We start from the raw sequence: 25,911 nt of genomic DNA, 5'->3' as shown, positions 1-25,911 counted from the left end.
TCCATAAGGATGGATTATACGTATTTGTTACTCAGTCATGGAGTATGTAATTAGTACTTTGGCTGAACATGTATTATGCATTTAGTGAGCAAATGCTTTCCATTGTAACATTTGTTTGAATAAACCACTTTTTAGTATGGATAATCCTCTTTTAACATAATTGGAACATGGAGCTAATACTTAAACATTTTCAGTTTAAAGACCGATGGGATAGTTGTAGTGTGCTACTGTAAAATCACCAAAGAAATATTGAAGGAGTCATGTGCTATAAGCATGACTACAAGATTTCTGTATTTCAGTCCCATTTCTATCATACTTGTATGTGGCGTTATAGTAATTATAAAGATTTTAATTGCCTAAGAGCTTGCCAGCTTGCATTTGCCAACTATGCTGAAATCCTGGCCAAAATCTTCAAAATCATGCACTAAGCTGCAGTTGGCTCAGAACGGTGGATATAAATAGACGATATGGTGCTGAATTACAATTCATTATTGAAATTCAGATAGTGACTAATAAATAGCCATAAAAAGGCAACATTGTTTCCCTAATGAAGGCTTTAAAAAGAATGCCGTATTTTTTTTACTATTGTTTAGTAAGATCTAGTTCATAGTTTAGTGATTCTTTCAAAAAAAAAATCTTTTTCTGTTTTTGAGAAGAATTGTGGTCTATTGTCTGATTAGTTTCCAGTAGGAACAGTTCATAATTTTATTTTAGGGTGAGGTAAAATTTGGATGAAGACAGTGCATTTTATACATAAATTGCTTTTCAAACATCTTGCTTCAGAAATTATATTAAGGACCTGCAGTATCTAGTATTCTCAAAATTATTTGTGTTGCCTCTTCCCAATAATAAGGAAAATTTGTGCCGGATTGGAACTTTGAAAATTGGAAGATACAAAGGCTTATTCATGGAGTTTAAGCTAATCTATGTGTGACTCCATAACAGTACCTTCTAGAGGCTGGAATAGCATCAAAGTCTCATGGCATGACATGTTGTGGCATGTATGGAAAAAACCCATGGGAAAAATCAGGCTGGAAGGACCTCATAAAATCTTTAGAGTGGCCTCCAGCAGGCAGCAGGGGCAGCTGTGGTGTCAGAACAGGTTGCCTAGGGCTTGATTCAGTCATGTCTGTGCAGGCTCCATGCGTTTTCAAATCTCTCAGGACAGCCTGGGCTGCTGCTTGACTCTTCTCACAGAGAAGAAAATGACTTTATGGGTTATGGACTTCTCCAGCCTGTGTCCTTGCTGTGTGTGTCTGTGTTAGATCTTGGCTCTATTCTTTGTGTTGCCTATCAGGTGGTTTTGCTGTTTGATTTTTAGAGGGAGGGGATAAGTTCCCTGATTTAAGTGTTTCACCTTGGTACTTTGGCTGTTCTGCACACAGAGAAGTTGGGTGCCTTAGAATCCAAGCTAAAATGCAGTTCTTGGGGCAGGAGTTGCAGAGAGTGAGGAAATGCTGATTGTGTTATATTTGATATCCCGTCTCCATGGAGCTGAGGTATGAGGCAATGCCAATTATTGGGCGTGCGAGAAGTCCAAAGTCTGGCATTTGCAAAGTGTTATATGAGGCCAAGACCAGGACCAAGCTCCTGAAGCTTTGTCTGTTTGTGTAGTGCAGCTAGAAAAGCTGTTTAATTGACTTATCTCTGCTCCTCTGAAACATGAGACCTGATTATGAATACTTTGGGGCTTTTTAGGTTAATAGACAAAATGTCAGGTTAGTTTGAAGCACTTTCAGCAGTGTTTCAAGTTACCTTGTACATTGCTGCCTTCATACTAGCAGTTCTTCTGTAGTAGGTTCTTCTAAGATGTGCTAGGTAATTCTGTAAGTGGTAATTTGAGGAATTCAAATTACTTCAGCCCCTAGTTAGCACTTTCAGCATCACTTGGCAGGAAAATGAGAAAAACATTCAGCAAATCCTCAGCCTAAGTAAGTCAAACCCACTTCTGTACCCTAGCATTGTAACTTGCTGAGGTCTGTTTATGTGTCTCCTATTAAAACTCTGCAGCTGGATGAACAAACCAACATCCTTGGGGGCAAGAAAGCATAAAGCTCTTTCCTTTCTTTTCAAGTGATGGCAATGCTGAGAAAAATGGACCTATGAGTGCTGTGCCACTGAGCTAGCGTTCACTGTCCTCAGATGCAGTTTCTCAGGCTTTATCTGTGTTACAGTGGAGTGTGTAGCTGCTGGGGTATTCACCAAAGGTATTAATGATGGATACATCAGCTGTCAGCATGCTAATCAGCATCATTAACTATCCTCAAAGCAGCTAAATGACACAGCTGTTGAAAAGGCAGGAGTTGCACTCTAGCCTCCTGTCTGAGCTCCTCTTAAGGCCCTAATGGATAGAGCTCACTGAGGGAAAACCTGAGGGCAAAAGCTTGGAGATGGGTGTGTCTGTGAGAGATTCCTCCTTTTGATGTTTGCTTTAATGTTAACAGATCAGCAGCACGCACTGGAATTGTTTGACTGGAGTTATTGTTTTGGTGTCTAACAACCCATGACCATTTATTAGTTTTTGATGTTATTACTGTAATTGAAATAACATCAAAAAGTTTCCAAATGATGCAGTGAGGCCACTCTGCCTTCCTTGGTTACTTATAGGTGCAGACTGACTGTAGGTTATCCTTTTAATTTTTTGCTGTTTTCAAGGTGTTGTCTTGTTTATGCTAAATGTTACAGATTTTCTTTGCAAACCAAGTGTCTCCATGTGCAGCTATTACTCTACTTCTGTTATTTCATAATGTAAGTCTTGTAACTTATTCTTTTATGGGGTTCTCTTTATGGCCTCTGGCACAGAGCTGGGTCTCTGGATTGCTCAATAAAGACCAGACCTCTGAATGCTTTATATCATTCACAAAAAAATAGCCCATTCACTAGCATCCAGCCCAGCAATTAATGGTTTCCAATTTTATTTATTTATTTGTTTGTTTTCTTCTGCCTATTAAGGAGAAAATTCCCCTCGCGTTTGCGATAAGAGAAACGGAGCACTCTGAGGTTAAATGGAAGGAGACCCGTGACACAGCGAGGACTCGTCCAGCATCCTCTGCCCTTTATCCGGGCACTGGTGTGCGGGCAGGGGCGGGAGCGGCCGCGGGGGGGAGCGCGGTGGCTCCGCGGCTGTGCCCGACCCCGCAAAACGTCTGCGGCTTAGCCCTTCTGTTCGCCGGGGCTGGAGCATCAATGCTATTTTATGTGTCCAGCGGAGTTTTAAAGGTTACGCGGAGCGTTGTGTTCAGGGTGAGAACAAGAGTCTCTTTCTTCTGCGGGCTGCCGGTTTTGAGAGCTGCTGGCAACTTTTAACGAGTGATAAAGTTGTGCTTTTTCCTACTCGTTTTATTTTTATGACTGACATTTTAAAAATTATGAACAAATATCTGCAAAGGACATCAAATAAGCTGAAAATTATTAAGGTTCAAAGAGATGAAGTACAGTGATGTAAATATTTAAACCACAATTTTGTTTATTCTTTCTTTAGGGGACTGAGCTAGTCAGTGAAAGTCTGTCTCAAGTTCTGTTGCCCACCCGCTCAAAGAGAACATCATTTTGCCATGCAGCACTGCTGGACACAATTGTTACAACAATGGCTCTGTACTAAGCTGAATTTTAAGGATACCAGGTTTTCCCCCCATCTTCACATTCTGTCACTACAAGGATTTTTTTTCTCTAGTACTCAAAAGAAACACAAATACAGTATGTCCAAAGAATATCAATAATAGCTATTTATCAACTCCTTTAAAACGTAGCTATTGTTTTAAAATCAAAGTTCACCAGAAATCAGGTGCTCCAGCCAGTCATGCTGGTTCCTTAAGTGCAATGCACTCTTTGAATTCAGACATAGAGAAGTCCTCCTGACCCTTAGTTTACTGATGTTCAGAACAATGTTTCTCAGCCTTTGAAGATTTGCACAATTTTTTTCCTGATGGGGTTATTTTTTCCGCATCTTAAATTTGTTCTAGGAGAAGAAATGCAATGGTAGTGATGAAAAATATAGACACTTTTTCCTTTTGAGGCTATACAATGGTATTTGACGTACAGAATTAAAGCATAGAGGTATTCTGACAAAATGTCACTCTATTGTAGCCACCTCACAGATTCAGTATTTTATTATAGACCTCTATGTAAAGGCTGTGTTTGTGAGATTGATCTGTCCACTAACTTCTAGCATGATATGTTGCAACTTGAGCCTAAACCCCATCTCCACACCTTCATCCACCTTACTCTAGAAAGATACAGACATTAAACATACTGTCCTTTTTGAAATAAACCAACCCAAATGTACAAACAAATTAGTAATGTAGGACAAAAAATGACTGAGGCATAGAACCTAAGACCTTGTGGCTAGTTATTCTGTGCTTGAATATCACATGAAACATTCAAATATAGCAGAGTTAGCTATTCATTGTAACCAGGCAGAGCTGAATTACTGTGGCTATAACAGTTCACCAAATGTCAGGTACTAAATCTGAACTGATTAAATGTGTAATTAGTTTGGTTGATGCATCGATTTTGAAGAATTTCAAACTACTATGTCTGTACTAATGAAGTGCATTTTTACATTGCGGCAAGCACGAGCAGAACTTTTTATTTGCCATCCCAGCCCCCCAATTTTGTTGTACACAACTGAATAACTGTAAAACTGAGACTTACTGTCATGTGGAAATGAAAAGAAAAATGTTTGTAGTCTCCTAAATAGCCTTTTTTTGTCCTAAAGATGTCATATAGTCAAACCATAATTTTTCTGTATGGTTAAATATTAAATGATGGCAATTTGCTTGTTGATTGTTGAGAATTGTTGATACAACGTTTGATTTGGTGATTTACTTATTTATCAATTTATTCTCCAAAAGAACTTTTTTGTTTCCATAGTCCAAAGAATAACTCTAGCAAGACAGGGACTGATGGAACTGATTCTTTATAGGTGCCTTTAGTTTTGAACTTTGGCACTAATGCTAGCAGTTCTCAGGAACAGAATCAACACTTTACTTCTTCCTGCGTTAATACTTGGCTGCTTTCTGTAGCTCATAGGAGGTGCCATGCTGGACAAGCAATGCTGAGTGAGTGATGTACTGCACACATCTGCCTCTTGCAGCTCTTCCAGTAGAAGAATCAGGAAGTTTTGATAGTAGCACTATAGAATGATTGGAAAACAGGAGGCTGCAGAATTCAGGAGCTTCTGTTAACTGTGAGCTGTTTTCTTTTCTTGTGCATAGGGTAACATGACCTGCTAATGTAACCATTGACTGAAAGGGTTGTGCGAGTTGCATTGTGAAGTGGGGCAGGAAGGTGAAAGTGACAAGTCTGTAGCTAATTGTCAGAAATTGGAGGATATCACAACAGAGGTACTCTTCTGAGCTTTATGATTTCTTTTCCTATAGTTTGCTACTATCAGAGAAAAGAATAGGGCTAATAAATAATAAAGTTTGAAATGCTGCAGCCTGCCTTGAGTTTTATGCTGAGTGGCAGCTCCAGAGCAGTTACACCTGCGACCTCTATTGCTGTCTTCCTCCAATTCTGTTGGTGTTTTAGTTCTGTAGTCCAGAAAAGAATCTTTCATTCATATTTTGACATCAGCTTAGATTCCTCCTTGTGTCCTGAGACCCATGTGTGAGTGTATTTGCAGAAGAACTTGCATAATAGTTTCATAACCCATTTTTACAAACAACCTGCACCTTTATTTCCTTGAGGAATTCCTTTCAGGCGCAATGTTTATCACACGGGTTTGCTTGTGGCTGGGTATATGCATCATTAGTTGCACCCATCTTTATCTGCACTGTAAAGGAGGCTTGGTGTGCACTGCCAGTTCTGCTTTTAGAAAGAACAAAGGGCCTGTAGATGCAGAGGCTGAGATGGAATTGTATCACCTTGTGCTTGATGAAAGCTTACTTTGAACAAATGCTGTCCATAAAATATGCTTCTGCTATATCATTCAGGCTCTTATTATAATCTTCTTCACTTTCCTCTTTTTATTTTTTCCCCCAAATTTCCATCATGGGTATGTTCAAAGTAGTAGTTGGTGGTGCTGAATGTGACAGAAAGCCAAGAGGAAGTCTGGGACTCATAGCCATATTTTGAGCTCCCTTCTGACTGTATGAAATGAGTGAAGCATCCAGGCTGTCTCTCATTGCCATATATGGGTTTTTTTAAACATTGACACAGTTTTATCTCCTAATCTGAGATCTTTTGGTACTAGAGAAAAAAGCTGGTGTGATACAGGAGTCTTGAGCTCCATTGCTTTCATGCAACATCTGCTTCATATACTTGATCACTCAGTTTATTAGCAGTGGTGTTACAGGCTTTCAGTATATATTTTTTTTAACTGTGTCATGAAGTACCATTTAACAAACACTACTTCAGTAATTCATGTTTCTTTTAAAAAATTACGTTTATTATCAAATGGAGTAGTTGAATTATAAGTAGAAACCAAAATGGTTGCATGAAACATAAATATTTCTTACCTTTGGGGATGATGAAAGAAAATACCTTTGAATAACAGTGCTTTACTAAAATGAGTAAAGGTGAAATGTGAAGATGGTTTGTGGACTCCAGATGCCAAACATTATTCTAGGAACTACTAGGACACATCAAATCTTACAAACATAGCCTCTACATCCAGGTTCATAATAAAATACTGAACCCGAGAGATGGCTGCAATGTAGGGACAACCTGTCTGAATCCCTCTATGCTTTAATTCTTCGTGTCAAATATTGTGCTGCAGCCTCAAAAGGAAAAAGTGCCTATATTTATACCTTGTTGCTGTTGCATTTCTTGTTCTACAACAAGTGTAACAGATGATAAAAATAAACTGAGGGTCAGGTGGACTTATGTGTGTCTGAATTTGACTGGTGCACTGCACGTAAGGAACCAGCATGACTTGCTGGAGCACCTCATCACCTCTGTTTCTGGTCAACTTGGACTTTGAAACCATAGTAATGTTTTAAAACAGTTGATAAATAGCTGTTATTGGTATACTTTGGTCATACTGTGCTTGGGTTTCTTTGAGCAGTTGAGAAATGAAATCATTGTAGTGAAAGAATGTGAAGATGGGAAGAATGTGAAGATGGGGAGAAAACCAAGAAACTTAAAATTCAGTTTAGTAGAGAATCATGAAGGAAGAAATGCAATTGTTATAACTACTGTATCCAACAGTGTTGTATGGCAAAATGAAGCTGTTTGAATTTCTTAATTGAATTTTCATACTCTGCGTATTTGGATTCTTTCCACACAGAAGCTTAGTTCATTTTCCTGTGTGCTGTAAGATTAAAACATGGCAACATTAGCAATTTTTTTAAACTTTTAATTCTTAAGATGTTGTGCATAGATTGATTTCCACACCATCACCAGTTCCTATTTTGTATTATGAGAGAAGTATGCATCTTTAAATTCTATTCCTGTATACGCGCTAAAGCCTTTCAAATGCATTGCTGAAGTGTTTAACTGTTTAGCAGTGGTACCCTATTATATTCACATATGTGCAGTTCTGTCATTCCTCAGTTGCTCTGCTTTGGCCACTGTAGTATTTTAGTAGTCTTTTTTGAGCTCCTGGGTTTTTGTCTGGAGTTTACAATTGTACAGGTTGGACTTCTCAGTAAGTCATTCCTGGTATGTTTCTCAAAGTGACAATTACTAAGTAATGTTTTCTCTTTCTGAGATGTGTAGCTCTGGATGTGAACAAAACACAGGTTTTATACTGTCTGGCTACATTTATAAAAGTACTCTTTAGCTGTGAATGGGGATGACTGAAGCACAGCCAGGAAAACTTTATTTGATATTTGGATGATTGCCATAAATAGAATTCAGCTAACACATGCCTTTGTCTGTTGTTGAAATTCAACTTTAAAAGGATTAATTTCTCAATCCTACTCTGCTGTGCAGAATCCTGAATATTAACAGCTTTCCTGAAGGTTAGTGCAACACTGCATTAACTGGTTTTTGTTCAGCTATGAATTGCTCTTTAATAGTAGCATTTTTGGTAATAAGAGTTGTATTTTAAAAATGCAAGAAACAACTTCAAGTTCCCATTTTTATTTTTAAGTACAAGGAATAATGATATTACAGTTGTGATAAAATTTTAATGACTTTGGTGGTTAATAATATATTACTGATAATCATTCTTTAAAATAGAAGTGTCTGTCTTTCAGCAAATCCTATCTTTGCTAACATACTATAGTGTGTATTTCAGTGTTGGACTAGCTGCATTCTCAGGTAGGATTTGGATTTTACATTATCCTGTGCTGCATCATCAACAGAGTGCTCAGATCCTCTGCTGGATTCTTCAGTGGAACTGTGCCAACATGAACTTTTTAATCATGAAGTTTTCTAGTGCAGGTAGAAACATGGCATCTGCCTTTCCCTATGTGCTCATGAATTATCTTGATTTAGAGTTCGCTCCTTTAGTCTGAAGCCAGAGGAAATGGAAGGAAGGTTTTTTTGTCTGGCTGTTTAAGGCATTTCTGTACATGCTGCAGCTTCTTTGAAAAGCTGCCACTGCTGCTGTAGCATCAATGCAGTCCTGCTGCTGATAATAACAGGAGCACTGGTAGGAGGACTTGCTTCCAGTCTTTTATTGCTTCAGCATCTACAGGTGCTCTGAATTCAGTGTGGCAGATAGAGGGAGGGTATAGCACTCTCTACTTTGTTTCCTGTCTTTAGTAGTGCTACTCAAATAAAAAAACTCTATGAATATTAGGAAGGATACCAGTTGTCTTGCTGCTGTAATTTCATTTGAGAGCTGTGTGAAAATTAGTGGTCCAGATAGTGCTGGGAAACTGATTATGAATAAGTTAATGTCAATAGGAACTGAGGGAAGCAGTCTTTATGTGTTTTCAATTAATCACATTATTTTGAGATGTATGCTTGAAGACATTAAATTAAATAAAATTTAGTAAGTCTTTCCAAGCAGATTGAACACAGGGTAAGACAAATTCAATTGTGCCCTGCTGATGGCTGGCTGAGGAATCTAGGCACTCTCCCTATGACTCAGTTCCTGCATTTTCTTTTTTCTACAAAGTTTTAAGGTGTGTCCATCAAAACTCTTATATAGTGTATGGTGCCCTTTTACTCACTTTCACCAAGGGTAGGTTTTTCTTGCTCTTTGGTTTTTGCCATGCAGTTATGGTTAGATTTCTATGGTTAAGTGTGACTTGGCAGAGTTAGGTTTATGGTTGGGCTCAATGACTACAAAGGTCTTTTCCAACTTAAATGATTCTATCCAGAAGAATTTTAAGGAATAACAGAGACTGAAACCATATGAATTAATAATAGCTTTTTGAGTTGTCTGATTGCTGAAAATAGTTCTTTTCTTGGCTACATTACTGACTTCGAGGTACCATAGCTAAGTGCAGATGTTCCTGTTCACTGTAGCTTATGTACCACTTGTGTGTGTATGTGACTTGCTCATCTGTCTGGGGTGCATCTGAAATGATGTCAGAGGTGCAGAGGTGTGTGAGAAACACCATTTGGATGCTTTCATATATCCAGAATGGAGGCTGTTCAGCTCTAAATTGAAATGAATTCCATTAGTAGGAATTCATTTCAAGCAGAAAGCATGTTAAGAGCTACTTCTGCTTACAAAAGCGCACATCACCGCTGAGGAGGCTTGGAAGGATTTCAGATCTGCTTGTGCTTTTGCATTACATGAATTATTTCTGGTGTTTCTATTCCTCTGCCCTTGCTCCATTGCTAGTGTGTCTTTTTTTGCATTTTCCCATTATATTGCCTGTTTGTCCCAGGAAAAGTTCTTGAGCCGTTGCCTTCCTGCATGGGTGGCTTCAGGTGTTCTCTGTGATCTGTTCTGTGTCTGCAGGCACTGTCTCTGCTTGGTCTATGGTTGGAAAGTAGAAGTAGGCTCTTCCCAGTTTACGCTGAGCTATGCAGTTCAATTAGCTACATTTTATACAGCTCACTGAGGCATAACTTTCCCTTCAGCAGAGCCCCCTATTAATGGGACAGCTCTCTGCTCTGCCCCTTGTATGTGTGGTGGCAGATTTTTGTGTCATTTGCATCCTGTTTGAATTGTGCTCCATGAAAGGGGAAGCAAAGAGGGCAAAACGCACTTATACAAATTTTGGAGGTATTTTTACCCTAGTGCTGTGTTAGGAGCGTGGCTAAGAGAGGTAGAAGCTTGGTGAGCACCCTGGCCCTGCACCTCTGGGGCAAGACCTGCCAGCCTCTCTGCCTGGCCACCATGGTCAAACTCTTGTACCTTCCAGGATTTTCTATGAAGGGTGGTGTGTTCCCTTCTTGGAGCCTTAATCTGAGTCTTAAGATGCATGTGAACTAGTGGGGCAAGAGAATGAAAAGCAAAATTTGAGCCTTGGAAGACTGGGGTAGCTCAGTTTTCTGAGATATATAAAGAAGTTTCAACATTTCTAATTTAATTTTAATTGTTAATCTCTTTTTTTTTGCCATTAATCTTCATCTATTTTATCTTCCCCTTCCCCTTCTCTTGGATTAACAGTATTATTCATTCAAAGGGTATAGCTATCAAACATAATGAACAAATAATTTCATGGTCCAGAACTCTTTTTTAAAATTATTACTTTTAGGAAATAGGTTAAGCAGTTAATAGGTTATAGTGAGACAGGAAGAAAGACCCATCTCTCCTTGGTTTGGTCTACATGAACTCCCTCATGTTGCTTGGTTTGGTCTACATTATTCCCTCATCTGCTCCCTTCCATCCCACAGTTAACACTCTCTTTTTGTGAGCAGGAGGAATCTTGGTGAGGCCATTAGGAGAGCAAGTCAAGATGTCTAAAGTCAGTTTGTGGAAAGCTGCTGAAGCTGCTGCCACTGGAGATTGAAGGTTACTGTGTCAGTCTCATGCTGGAGGGTGAATGGGTGATGCCCTTCTTGTAATGCACAACTTCTCTGCTTGAAAGATGAATCTGAGTCCATGCTTATACATTTGAATGTGTCATGTTTAAAAATAAGAGTAATTATCTGTAATGGCACACTAAATAAACTGCATTTTTCCCTCTTCAGAAACACTTTTCCTCTGGAGAATTCAACAGCAGAAGTACAAGGCAGTTGCTCTTTTCAGAATATGTGATTTCTTTCCTGGCCCTGAACTTTTATCTTGCTGAAACAAATATTTTACGATTAAGAACACTTGGTCACATCTGGTACATCTTAAAAAGGGTTACTTTTCCAAGAATAGCATGCAAACATGAAATCAGAATCACAAGCAGATGTTTGCTAATGTGGCCATAGATAACCTTTCAGTTTCATGTTTAGTTTTTTATAAATAACCATCTGTAAAGAATGCAGATTAATGGAGAACAGAGATAATTTCTGTCAGTGTTAACATGTTAACTTTGCTGTGTTGCTGATGCTGTACTTACTACTATAAAGTAACATTATTTATTGTATAAAATTGTCAGCTGCTGGTTACACAAAGAGACACTTTTGTCATTGCTCTTTTACAACCTGGAAATGTTTGCTTTTCTTTAAAGAACACAGGATGATTATCTGTGTTGAAAAGATTGCCAATTTAGGCTTAATTCTTTCATTCATTGATAAATTACTTATCAGAATGCTGTGGAATAGAGGGAATTTCTGGCTTTTTGTTTGCCTTTGCATTTTTAGTGAGCTTGGCATGGCTCTTGCAGTTGGGGTGGTAAAATGAAGTATTTGCTCCCTTGACTGCTGGCCTCAAAGAAGCATATTTTAGCTTATTTTAAAAACTCTGTTTCATAAGGCAGACCAGTAGCCTTTTGTTCTCCTCTTATATTATTCTCCTTTTAACTTACTTAAATTAGTTTTGTATAGTTCAGTGTACAGATGCAGCTGACAATACTTTTCCTTCACTGAAAAGCCTGCCTGTCATGCTGCAGCAGGAGACAAAGGCATAAGCTGTGCTGCCACTGCCTCTGCCCTTCCAGAAGGGTCCTTGTCACACTGGGACCTTAACTGGTGGCAAAATGTATTCAGATGGCATCATAGGGAAGGCATGACATGGGACAATGTCAGAAGTGTCCCTGAGCAGTAAGAGCTGTGGTTTCTGGATGCTCCAAGCATGAGGCAACTGCCATCTGCTTTCTGCTGAGGTATCCAGTACATCATATCTCTAAGGCAGCACTTGGTGTTTGGGAGCTCAGGATGGCAGCGACTGCTCAGGAATCTGAAAAGTCATGGTTGGCAGAGGCAAGTTTGGGGAGGAATGCAAACTACCAAATCTGCTTACACAGAGGATGAACCTTGTAAGGGAGAGGGGAGAAGTGCATTGGTGTGGTGCTGCCTGGACTGTGACACTCGCAGGACCCTGCAAACCCCCTCCCTGGTTCCAGAGACCAGTCAGCAACTGGGCAGGTGGAGAAGGGTGAGAAGGGTTAAGTGCCAAAACAGGTTAATGTGAGTAAACAATCAATCCACAGAAGGTGTGTGTTTGGGCCTTTTTTTTTGGTGTGTTTGGTTTTTTTTTTTATTTTTAAGTTTAGAAACTTTGAAACATCTGACTTGATGATAATATTGACATTCCTCAGACACGGAGATACACATGAGTATAGAAAGTACATCTCAGCATCCAAATTTGTAGATGACGTAAAAGAACTGTTTGGGAAAGATAGCACAGCACTGAGAATTCATTAGAGCATTGCTTGCATTATAGTTGAAATACCTTCAAAGAGAAACTAACAATTGAAATAAGTTCAGAAGCAGAAGAGCCTTGCAGGCATTAGGGAAGGGGTGGGTAGAAGCTTATGTGTTAGCAAAATATCTCCAGCTAGAATATTATTTTACATCCCTGTTCTGTAGTTTGCTCCCTTGGTAATTTACAAATGGAAAAATAAAAATTGGAATTATAGCTGATTAGATATTGTGAGTTCTCAACAAAGCATGTTTGTGTTCTGAATGCAATTATTACAGAGTTGCTGGGTACAACTTGGTAGATGAATTTGAGTTATCTTTTGTGTTCAAGCAATTTAGTCTCTTCTGTTTTGTATAAAGAATGAACTTTGTTCTCCTCCAACTGCAGCATTCTTTAGATAAAGAATATTTTATGGTTTTTTTAAGCAGTAATTATTTTTCAATTTTATAATGAAAATTAACTTAATTTAATCAAGTGTAGCCTGAACGAAAGATTTTGATTTTGCCAGCTATGATTGTGTAGACTGCATTCTGGTTTAAATAAGCAGTATTGCTGTTCTCAATTCTGAAGACACAAACCCAGCTACTCTCTCTGGCTCCTTTTCCTTCTCCTGGCTCACTTATTTGCAAGTACATTTGGTCCTTTCAATCCTAGATGTGAATCTGTGGTTCTTGCTAACAGATTGTCTGGACTTGTTCTGAAAAATGATGTGTAGGCAATACTGGAGCATTTTGCCAGTGCCATGCTCTTTCGATGGGGCAAGGACAGGCAGGGGCACTGGGATTCTGCCTTTTGCTTTCTCTTAGGGTAGTTGGAAGCTCACTAATATGGCCAACCTTTTGCAGGTGTGACCAATGATTCTCTACTGTCAAGCAGTGTTCTTAAAACTACTTTTGTTTTGAAATTTTGAGATCATAGGCTGTGTTTATCAGCCTACAAGGCTTTGTGAATATGAAATGTTGTCTTTAAGTTTAGGAAATATCCATTAAACCACTCAGACGTAATATAAAGGGCAAATTGCATAATTATATGCCTTTCAGCAGATCCACGTTAATTGTTTGGTGCACTTTTAATAATGGCCATTACTTCAAGATATTGTCACCTTGAACCTAAATCACATTAATGGCATTGATAATCTTTACACTTGTAATCTTCTTGAGTGATGGGAATAATGTTGTTCATTTTTTGTTTTCTTGCCTTGTTTTCTTGTCTTTCTTTTGTTTTCTAGATATAATGTTTTCTTTGAAATTACTAGAACTAACAAATAGATGAAGCTTGAAAATGGGTATCAGTGAAATAAAATTTTAGAAATGCTGAGAGCTCAGAATTTCTTTGGGCATATTTCAGCTCTGCCTTGAGATGAAGGGGTAGCTGATGCTTTAAGAAGTAGGATCATTTGTTTGCTAACTTGTGGCAGAGTAATAGAGAGAAGACTCAGGTGTGAGAAGTATGACACTGATTATGTGGATGGTTGTGGCTAGATCTATTGCTAATGCAGTAGCTAAATATTGCCAATGCAGTGCATAATATAATCAGGTCTAAAGGGTTATCCCATAAGCAGGTTCAATTAGAAATGTACAGGTTTGCAGTCTTTGGCCTGCAGAATGGACAATTACAAGGCTACAGAGCACCTCTGTGGCTACTTTTGGATTTTATTTCTGCACGTATCTGGATCTTTGTACTGGTATTCCCCTGTCCAAAAGTGTGTGTTCCCTGTCTTCTGACTGGATGTACCCTGCAGGCATCTCTGCCTGGGGAAGGGGTGAGGCTGCCATCCACCTGGAAGCTGTCTGCAACTTTAGGGGACCTGTTGGCCCAGACTCCAGCATTTTATACTCTTTTGCAGGCTGATCTGTACCAAAGTCAGTTGCAGTCATCACAGCTTCCCCATCTCTGGAATGCATTCATTATGTGGACATACAGACAGTTCCTCCTGCAATTCCCACCTGGTATTCTAATCCTAGGAAAAATCACATTGCTAATCAGAGACAATTGCAAGGGAGTGAGTGGGTGCATGTGTGTAGGGAATAGGGCTCAAAGACCTGACTGTCTTTCCTTGCTGTCACCCAGCTGCTGCAGGGCATTTCGGCTGGGTTAAAAATATCTGGTTTTGAGATCATTGCAATATTTTTCTGAAGTGAATAGCTGTTAAATTCCTCATGCTTCCCACTTTAATTGCATTTTTACAAACAATGATTTGGTTAGTCAGCCTCGATGAAATGCTGTTTGCAGGGTTTTCAGCTGTGGCTGTCTATGGGAGGTCGCCAGTGCTGCTTTCCAAAGGGGCTTCAGCATACTCACTCTTGACTCACCTCTTTCCTGTTTTAGGTTTCCTGAAGTTGCTGTGCTGTGATGCCCCGGAATGCCTCATGGCACAGCCACCCGGCCGCCCCGCTGGAGCGTGGCGCTCCCCTGTAGAGAGCTGGGTAAGTGCAACCTCATCCTCAGTGTGGAAAATGCTGCCTGCCCACATCACCTGTCTTCACAAACCTGGTGACATAAGCTGGGCTCATCAGCCCCTTCTTGTGTGTCTCAGCATGATCTCCTGCACGATCTCCTGGCTTCATGTACATTGGTTTGTTGGGAAGTGGTTGGATGCATGTGTTTCTTATTTCTGACATGCTTTGGGACAGTTTCTTCTGGTGAAGTGATTATGTGTTAGATGGATAGGAAGGATATAAAGGAGTTGGAGATGCTCACTAAGATGTGAATTATGCTTTCTTTGTCTTATATATAAAATATAACCATTAGGATAAGGAAGGTGGGTTAGAGGAGGTGTATCTGAAATGCCCTCTTGCTTCCTTCTCTAAAAAGATTATTTTCTAATTTTTTTCCTGCCATGAACACTGTTGATTTCCTTCATGTGCTATGAGCCCCATCGTATCTTCCGTGTGGTGCTAAAATTTGTTAAATGTGTCTACCTGTTATGGAATAATTACTTTCTATGTGGTACTCCGGTTGTATAATTTCCCTCTTGCAAGACTAAGGTGTGGTGGGTGGCTGGGACCTCCCCTCTAAGGCAGGCATTTGGCTGTTTTCTGTGCTTGAATTGGACTTGGGCCCTTCTTTGTTATATTACCAGTGTATAGATCACTATGTCTGCTAGGGAGTCTTGCTGAGACAGAAAACTCTGCTTACAATTCTCATATTTGGAAATAAATCTAGATATTTACATGTTCATGTTTGTGATTTTATAGATGGTTGTCAGCTATTAGACAGAACTGTGGACTTTTTGACCTAGATCCTTCTAATAGCCCTGGCAACAAGACCCACAGGTCTTAAAGGGAATCTCTAGGAATTAATCCAGCTATCCAAGAGGAAGGACAATTAAAGTACTCATTGACATTTGATCATTTGTTTTAACTATCTATATGGACAGGAAAGACAGAGGTACCTGAAATGAAGAAATATTCTCTTTGTTTTTCTATAACAGGGAACTATCTTGGGCAGTCTAAAGCCTGAATATGCCAAGCAGAGCTGAGAAGAAATTATCCTCTTTTATATAGATAATGCAGTCTGATGCTGGGACAGTTCCTCAGACCTTTGGTTTAAGAAACTTGTAGATTACGTGTAGATGGACTGTTGCCTTTTGGATTTCATTTAGGTTCTGACAAGAATGCATTTTGATTCTCTGAATTCTGCAAGGCCAAATATTTTTGGTTTTGATCTACTACTGTAGTTTTAGCAAGTGTCAGCTCACTTGTCCAGTGGTGGACAGTCATCACTAGTTTCTGAATTAATGGGTAGAGATCCCGCTGATTTTGAAAAATAGCCTGATTCCCAGGAAATGATCTTTCAAAGCCATGTTGTTAACTGATTTTTTTTCCTGCCTTGTCCCATCATCTTGTTGGGAAGAGATGATTGTGAGGAAGAGGCTTTTTTGTCTACAGGCCCACAAATTCAGAGGATGTCTGAGCCTGCTGTCCTGCCTTCTGCTGGGATGGAAACTACATGGGTGAGAGATCTGTCTGCATGGTCAGGGCTAATAAGTTATTTTGTTAAACTGGACAACTTTGTGATCTTAAAGCACTGTCTGTGGGCTGTCGTTCTGGCTTCTGAGGGCTGGTGTGCTGGGCCAACATTTCTGGGAGGATTTGCAGCAGTGGTAGGTGACTGCTGTTGCTGAGAAGAAAAGTGAATTGTTGTCATCCACGTTGATGTGAAACTGCCTGTGAAATCATTGTCAGCAGAGTATCAGTACATTGGCAACAATCACTTAAACTGTTGAGGCAATAAATGTATTGAGGTTTGTGGTTGCAATCTGTGCTTCTGGAGAGACTATACTCTTATTTTCCTCTTGGGTAGATGATGCCAGCAACCTGCTCCTCTCATCTTTAGATCTGACCAGTAAAGTTACCTTGCCATCAGGCTTTGTGTCGCTATTAGCTCAAATGTTTGAGGCTGTTTCTCTTCACCATGCTTTGCATTCATTATTGGCTGTCTTGAGACAGGCCGAGTTTAAATTCACATTACTGCTGTGTTTGTAGTTCTGAGGGACAGACTCTGAGTCTCTGCAAGACACCTTATTTGAATCTGAAGCACTTTTTTAAAGTAGGTTTAGTACTTGAAAATTGCCTCTCCTTTGGGATTTTGCTTCCAGCCAAAGCTGAGAGATAGCAAAGCTTTGAAGTGGGGTCTGGGAAGGTGGTGTCTCAGTCTTTCCCTCTATGTCTGGTTAGTGACACTACAACCTTTTGTATCTGCTTTAAGGAAATATTTTTTCAGAGTTTTTTAAAAACTCCACAGTTATTCCCTTCGCTAATTTTATTTGGAATAGAGTGGATGTAGTTCAATGGTGTGAGCACTTTTCAGAAGTAGATTTTTTGGAGGTCAGTTGATTCATAACCAGCCATGATTGGCATTCACAGTGGGTTGATCCTTGTTTTTGCAGATAACTAATTTTGACCAATATGGTTATATCAGATGAAATAGGGTCGTTTTAGGCCACCTAATCTCAAAATGAGAGTGGCTGTGTGGTGGGACAGAGCTGCAGCACATGGAAGTTTCCCAGCCTTGGCTGAACTGATGTGGATTCTCAGCACTGAGTTGGATTTTTCCTCCAGCACAGTACAGTTATTTTAGGAGCTGAAAAGAAGCCTCTGTGGTAGCTGGGTTAGCTGGAGTTGAAAGCTGTTGAGCAGCTTGAGCACTGCTATACCTCTCTCTCCCTGGCACCACTCCTGGGCTCGTTCTTGAACAACCTGATATAAATGATGGGCTTAAAGGGAATCTTGTGATTCTTTATGGCTATTTATTGGTATTTTCTTGCTGCTATGAATATTCACTATATATACTTGCTAGTTGCATTACATGCTCGTCACTTACCAAACTTCTGTGTTCAGAAGGTTTTTCTTTTCACTTCTGCTTTTTTTTTTTTTTTTTTTTTTTTTTTTTTTTTTAGTATGGTAAGGAGTCTCTGTGTGTGCTCCTAGTATCTTTTGCTTCAAGTTTTCTTTCTGATTCCTTATGTCTGCATATATATTTATGTTGGGTGTTTGTTTTTTAAGTGCCCAGGTTGGAAATTGACTTTCCTTGATAGTGTGCCTGAGGTATTTGCACTGTGTCTTTCCTGTGCCTGTGTGCATAAGCAAAACAGATGTACCTGATAAACAATTTAGACTTTCTCTCTGTCATTTAAATGAGTCAGAATTCTTTTTCTTTACAGATTTTGCCTTTGCCAGTGTGTTGTTCTCAGGTCTGTTTTCTCTCCTTGTTCTTTTGTGTGTCTCTGGCTTGTGTGATTTCTGCACTTCTCTTCTGCTTTCATCCTTCTCTGGAAATCAAAGGAAACATCTAGTTTATGGCACTTTTTGATCAGCCTTTTCCTCCTTTTTATTAATTTCCTTCCTTTCTTTCTGAGATAACTGTAACCTTTGCCTGTCCCGTGATGGGATACTCATGTCTCAGATGTTCCTGTGAGATGCTTGAATTGTATGGGGGGGAAACTGCATCCTGAACAAATGCCTAATTTCCTGATCTTTTAAGCTCTATATTGGTTTTTTTTTTTTTTTTTTTTTTTTTTTTTAATTTACAAAGTACATATATGCGTGAACATCTTTACTTCATCAGTCTGGATTCATTCTCATACCTTGCAAGTCAAGAGACTTTGCACTGAGAGCATTTCCTTATCTCTGCAACTTTTAACCTATATATTAAGTAATTTTTGAAAAATATTCTTCTGAAGAGTGCAACATCCTGAGAGAGGCAGATGGCCTGTAAAAACAAGTACTGCAAGACTCTTTTTACCTTCTTCTGTGCTCCAAGATGTAGTTCTTAGTAGGTCCTGGATCTTGACACACTGAAGAGAGCTGTGATAAAGAGGCCCCATGTTCCTCCTTATTTTTTCATGCTGGAGCAGATTCCTTTACCACTCACTGTAGCCTCAGTTCTGTAGCCCTCAGCACTGCCCTAGTACATATTTGGTGTAATCATAAAGCTGTCTATTTTAATTGAAGACTTAAATTTATGTGCTCTTTGAGATTATAGTTCCACCCTTTCCTCCCCAGGCTGTAGAAACCCTGTGTCTCCCACTGAAATGTCATTAAGGAGACTACCTACCATCACAGTGACCTGAGAGGCTGGGCACAGTGTTTTCCTTGGGCAGTGTTAACACAGTAAATGTATAATCCCTCATAGTGAGCCCCTGGACACAATGCTTCTCCTTAGGCATTGAGTCCTTTCCCATTTTCAAGGCAGACCCATCTGCATATGAAGATGAAAACAGACCCCAGCTTGTAGCCTGAGAAGCAGACTCCTCACCCAGCTGGGTGATGATTCCCACTATCAAGAGCTGGGAAGTTGTTATTTCCTTTCTTTCCGTTGTTCTATTCAAGGAGATTTACAGAACCTTCTGAGAAGGAGAAAAATGATGTCTTTTAACATAGCCAACCCTCCCTTGAGGTGGTATCTTGAGGAACTGCTTGATTTCTTCATCTTTGTTCCTCATGAGCTGCAAAGGTGTCTTGGACTCTGACCATCTGATTGCTCCTTCCAAGAAGGATGTTTACTTTCCTCTTGAATAGGGGAGGGTGGATTTTGAACCCTCATGAACTTGGGGAGGGTAGGTAGTTTTGCATTGAGAACTGTAGAAGAATGTGCATTATTAGCAGTGCGAAGTGTGATTAGGGATTGGATTGGATCTTAGCCTGAGGCTGAAGTCCCTTCCATTAATGTGAGACATGAGGGCTGAACACGGGGATATTGGGATAGAGAGGTTTCCCATTGCTTCTGTGGAGGAATTTTAATTTGCTCAATTTCCACCAGTTAATGATCAGCTGGTGCTTGTTATTCTTGCAGAGAATTCTTGCATTATTCTTGCATTGGTGTGAGTCTGTTGTGATCTACAGTTTAGGCCTCCTGCCCAAATCAGGATGAGGTCTGATAGCCGGTGACATTTTGTGTCAGTAACTTGAATCTGGGACCAGCCTCTCACTTCTGCATTCCTGAAGGTGTTTTGTCCCTCTCTTATCCATCACCATTTTCAGGAAACATCCCAACCTGCACTGCCAGTGCTCCTCTGCAGAGTGTTTATTGTTGGAAAGGCCTTAAATTCTCCCTCAAAGCTCCCTCCCGGTTTTGTGTCAACACACAACTTTCTCTCTGGATTTTCTGTTTGGTTGTTTTTCTACTGCTAACCTTCCACCTAACTCTGAGGCTGAAGTATTTCTACAGCTTTTTAATATTCAGGAGGGTCTAGGGGCATGCTGTGGAGCTCCTGATGTTTTTCTGATTGCTGGCCACAGCCTAGGAGAGGTCAGTAGCATCACTTATCCTCTGCTGAATACTGGGAGTCTCCCATCCAGTTTCTGCCATGAACTGAGTTGTTGCTCAAGTATCAAGAGATCATTTGGCTTTTGAGTGTTGAGGAAGGCAGAAATGATTTATCAACTTTTTTTCTTGAAAATATCTGGTGAGGTGCAAGGAGCAGAATGCAGGGCTGCCAGTGCCACCCAGGTTCAGGGGAACATGTTGGGGAGCAGTGTGATGCACAAGCAAATGTTGTGAAGTGCAGCAAGAATCAATCAGTAAGATCTCATACTGGGTTGCTTTAAAATTACCCTTTGGCATATGCCAGCATTTGGGAAAAGAAAACCAGCAAAACAGTGCTGGAATTTTGATGAAGACATAATGTGGGGGAAATGTTACAGTGATCAGCTTTGTCAGTGATGTTCAAATGCTTTTCTCTGTACCATTTTTATTGCCATCTTAGTTTTAAATTAATTGCTCCTGTAATACATAGTCCTGGCTACTTTGGATCCAATATGACTTCAGGACAAATGTATTCAATACAAAGATTCCTTCTGGTATATTCTTTTTCTGTTAAAATAATCAAGATTTAAAACAAATGCATGGAGTATGGTCATAGCTCTAGAGTGGATGTGAATGTTGAACAGTCATCATGGCAGTGCTGGAAAATATTTGTGTAAATAAAATGTACTTTCTTGGGTTTAGGGTGGGTTTTTAAAAAAGACTAAAAACCCACCAGACTGACAAACCTGGTAGGTTTAGAAGGCTTGGAAGCATCTAGACTGCACTTGTCATGAGTAATTATGGTATTTACTCTCAGAGAAGAACATGGTTAATAGAGACTTTGTCTTGAAAATTATTTTTAACATGATGAAAAATGTCCCATCTGTCTGTTTCTTTTCCGTGTCTATACTATTTGTGTCTTTCATTTCTTTTATTAGTAAATGAGAGGGGGAAAATGGGAATAACTTCAGGAAATAGATGAAGGCACAGTAAACAGTACTATGGGAACAGTAAATAAAGCATCTGCTTTTGATTTTTCTGTGAAGTCAAGAAGTAACTGGAGCAAAACACTTGTTGGATATTTTTTCACTTCTGTATCTGCTGTCAGACCTCCCCTGCTTCTTAGAGTTTCTCTTTTTCTCAAAACAGTTGCTTCATTGAAACCAAGACTGAAGGCTACAAAGGAGCCATAGTGAACGAATAATAAAGGACAGAGATTCCAAATGTTGTTGATCTGGGCTGGATTTTTCTGTGCCTGGTTTGGGATCCGGACGTGACCCTTCCCGGCAGCGCGTTTGCCCGGCTGGGGCCTGTAGCTCTACGGGCCCCACTCATTTACTGTTGAGAAATTAATGTCAACATGACACGTAGTTCACCCTTTTCACAGGTGGAATGGGTCTGTGGCAGAACTCAGGGATGTGAACTCGCAGATTGTTCAGCATTTTGCTCAATCATTTTTTCTTGGGCCCCGTGCCCTCCATGCCCCGTTCGCACACAGATCGTGGCTCCTGTTACAGCGGAGTAGCCAACATGGGGCTCTGCCTGAAGCTCTCCTGTCACAGTCGGGGACACGAAAAGAACCACACTCACCCGTCAGGTAGAAGCAGGGGAAAAAAGGCAGTTTATTATGATTTAGGGTTTATATAGTATTTGGGATTTGGTCAAGGATTGGTCAATGAGAGGAACACCTCTCTGACCCCAGTGGTGAATCCAGAAGTCGATCACCAAGAGGAATGAAAACAATATACATTGTTTTGAGACACTCCAAGGGAAAATATGTAAACAATCATCAGAAGGCTTAGTATTACGGCAATACTCTCCCAAACCCAGGCTTGCATCCTGTCTGGGGCTGTGTGCATGCCTGCCTGGTGGTTAATCCCAATCCCCGAGCATGGGGCAGTGAGTAAAGCAGTGCACTTCCTGACACTTCCCTTCTCCTGAGATGTGTACCAAGGAGCTGGTGGCTAGTGGATTTATGGCTTGCAGATCAATGCTTGCCAGATGTGCCAGCTTCGTATTAGTGAGGATTCTGTTACTACATCTTAGTGGTATCCTGGAGGTTTGTTTGCTGTTCCAAGCTTGTCACTGTAAAATGGTATTAAGTGGGAAATAAAAATGGAGAGGTTTTTTTAAACATGAAAGATTTTAAGCAAAACCCATGTATCCGTCTACCAACTTTTAATGGTTTTATTCCTTTAATATTAAGGACTAGAAGTCTATTGTTTTGGGGTTTTTTTGGTAACTTTTAAAAGTAAGGGAGTCTCTTCTGCAAACATCAAACTTGAAGAACTAAGACTTTGAAAGAGCCAGATGATATTGTGAGACTCTGGAGGGAAAAAATATGATGCTTATAACACTGTAGATAGCTCCTTAAAGTACTCCCGGTGCTTCAGCATCTCTTTATTCTGGAACATGAAAGAGAAACCTGAGCCAATACAGGATTACAGAACTAGGTTACAAACCTGAAGCTAGGCTATTTGTAGTTAAAGCATCAGAAATTTATTTTATATGCTTATTTTGGTTTAGAAGTTGTATGCATTTGGAAAACTATCTCTCCCCATGAGAGTTCTTCCTTTCAAATAATTATGCAAGACAGTAAGCAGAAGAGACAATGAATTGTAAAATTTCATTGCTGGTTTACAACAAGAATTTGAACCTCATCCATCTGTCATCAAAAACAACCAAAAAAAGCCTTTCAAAAAGCAGATGGTCTTGTAACTAAACCAGATCTGAATTCTGGCAGACAGGGTGAGAAATGTGCATTGTGAGAGCAGGGGAAAAACTGCACTAGGAACTGTTCATCTTGGTGGAATGCTCCAGCCGTGAATACCTTTGCTAGTTGTGCCTTGCACAATAGTGATCTTCAGAGGGCAAAATCAGTAACTTCTCTTCCAGCACAGTTTGTATGCTCTTTTTCTGAAAGATATTGTTTCCTAATAGGTATTTTATAAGCAACTTAAATGCACTTTGTGAATGTTAATAACAAGTGTTTCTGCATAGAAAGGATTGAATTCTAAGTGGAAATCATGGATTAGCATTGCAAGAACCTCCTTCAAAATAAAACTCTCTACTTACAGTGCTATGTTTATGTACAAGCATTTGGTCTTATGGGTGCTCTTTAGCAAGATTCTTAAATTAACAACCCAATTAATAATGCCAGCTCTCCATCATTTAATGGTACTTTGAATGACAACAAAAAAAAAATCATCCTCAGACTTGCTAGAGGCTTGCTTTTGCCTATTACTCTGCTTTGCATTTTACTTTGGTGAAGCTGTAGCTGTATAACTTCATTCAGGATTCATTCTCTCTAGGAATCCCTGAGTTATTTAATCAGCTTCATCAGATTCACTGCCTGCAATGGATAAATAAACTCAGTGTTGCTTGCATGGATACCACAGATACACTGATAATTGGAATTCCTAGGTACTCTCTGAGCCTCTTGCATGAGGTTTGGAGTTCAGTAGTCTAGCACACTATTAAAATAATTTTTGTAGTGACAGTCAGCTCAAAATCACATTGAACCTGCTCTCAGGCATCAGAAATGCTTTCTGGAGTTCCTGTAGCCTCCTCATTGACAGCTGACAGTTTTTTCAGGAGTACATAGTGGGAAATTCTATCAGTTGAAAAATACAGTCGTTGTTCAGCTATCCACATTTATTGTAGAAAAACCATTAACGATTTTAGGCCTAATCTTTGGTCCATCCTATGTTTAAAAACAGGTTAGAAATCTGAAGTTAAGATTTTGATAACTGCACAATTGTTCTCTCTTTATGTCCCAAAAAGCAGGAAGATGATCATGGACAGCAAAGTCAATAGTATCAAGTGGAGTCTTTGGGTGGGAGTCTCCTTTATGCAGTGCAGTGCTGGTTTGTGCTGCTGACTGAAGCAGAAAGCTGGGCATGCTCTGTGTAGTCCCTTGGGATGAGTTTTATGCCAGAGAGGCAGCACTTGCCATGCAAATAGAAGACAAACCAAACAAAAATCTTTTTGCATGATTGATGAATATGTTGTTTGGTTGAAGGGAGCCATCCTCCTTCTCCACATCTCTTATGGCAGTACTTCCTTTTAGTGTTGTTCTCTCTTGCATGCATACAGCATGAGTTAAAAAAATGGGCACAGCAAATACTTTTCAAACTATCCCAAGTGAAACAATACAACTGCCCAACCTGATTACTCTCTCTTCTGGCTATTTAACCAAATCATTTCATCAGAAGATGTGGAAAACCTTGAAACAGTTATGTGTACATAGGAAAACTTCTTCCAGAGCCCTTAGTCTTTTTCTTATACCCAAGGAGCTGAGAACATAAGTCATAACTCCTGCAGTCTTCATCCTCGTACATATCCCACATTATACTTATGGGAAGCTGAAAGTATGTGAGCTTTTAGCTTTTAAAATATATGAATAAAAGATGTGAATATTGGTGTGTGGGCTTTTCTTGCTCTGTTGATATAGTTCTGTGGCTAGTGTATCAACGTGCTTTAAAAATAATTCCTTATAATGCATATCATTACGTTTCAGTGACCCACAGACTGAAATGTCCTTACCTTGATAAGTAAAATATTAGAAGGAAGAAATCAAGTTTCAGGTCTAATATCTGCCTTACAGCAGATTTTGAACTGTGCTATCTCACCTAGAGAAAGTTTGTGAAGCTGTGGCTAGAGGGTCTCCCTTAGATGCCGTACTGAAGGTACATCCTTTGGCATCAGTAACAGCTTTGTGAAGCAGTGGTACTGTTTGGTTTTGTTTGTTGTGACCACTGGGGCACTGCCTGGAACAAGAGATCCCCCTGTCACACCCCCTGTTTAGCAGGGGATGTATATTCTGATGCAGAGCCCCAAAGAAAGGTAAGGGGAAAGGGAAGTGCTCTCTGTCCTGGAGCACTTGGTACTCTAGAGCATACTCCTCAAGGATTGGGATATGTGCTTAGGATGAGAAGGAATTATCCATAGACCAGAGACCTGCTCTAGTGGAAGATGTCCCTGCCCATGGAAGGCGATTTGGAACCAAGTGGTTTTTAAGGCCCCTTCCAGTCCAAGCCATTCTGTGATGTTTTGCACAGTTCTTAAATTGACAGTTAAATGAACAAGACAATGCTGCATTTTTCTCCAGCTCCTGTTAGCAACAGTCTTGTACAGGAGTGAAATGTCACAGGACATGCAGCCATCTGGAGCACAGTCACCTCTTCTGGCTGGAGTGGGGCCCAGCTGTCCACTCTCTTCTTTCTGAGTTGGGACTGGGTGCACAGACCTGAATTTCAGGGGCTTTATTTTCCAGCTGAAACCCACACCAGTTCCTGCTGCAGCGTGTCCTGCAGTAATATACCTTGTTTTGTGTCAAAGGGCAAGTTTAAACTTAAGGTTTTCTTTTGATTTTGTTGAAATGCCACCTTGAAGAGTTTCTGAGCTTGTGTGCACTGCTTTCTATGAGGCACAGCTACCAAATAAAATCAATAAAAATTGAAGAGCTCTGGGTGTAGTGTTGAGGTACAGTGTGGCATTAGTATGTTAACATATACTTGGTTTTCCTTATTGTCTGTTTTATTGTTTCATATTTGCTTTTGTTTAAGTATTTA

At 39.9% G+C, this 25,911-nt stretch overlaps 1 protein-coding gene across 1 annotated transcript in view; it reads left to right on the top strand.

Annotated features, from left to right (window-relative positions):
- The window catches only part of KIAA1217, a 353,656-nt gene that overhangs the window by 5,612 nt on the left and 322,133 nt on the right, over window positions 1–25,911 (top strand). Inside the window, exon 2 of the mRNA XM_083862710.1 lies at window positions 14,918–15,015. Within this exon, the coding sequence (XP_083718836.1) occupies window positions 14,952–15,015 (64 nt within the window). The 5' untranslated portion in view covers window positions 14,918–14,951. The remainder of the gene's footprint in view (window positions 1–14,917; window positions 15,016–25,911) is intronic.

This window comes from Zosterops lateralis, assembly GCF_965231275.1.
Source record: "Zosterops lateralis genome assembly, chromosome: 1".
Lineage (NCBI taxonomy): Eukaryota > Metazoa > Chordata > Aves > Passeriformes > Zosteropidae > Zosterops > Zosterops lateralis.
The sequence above is the reverse complement of the archived record's forward strand: the minus strand, read 5'-3'. Positions and strand labels throughout refer to the sequence as shown.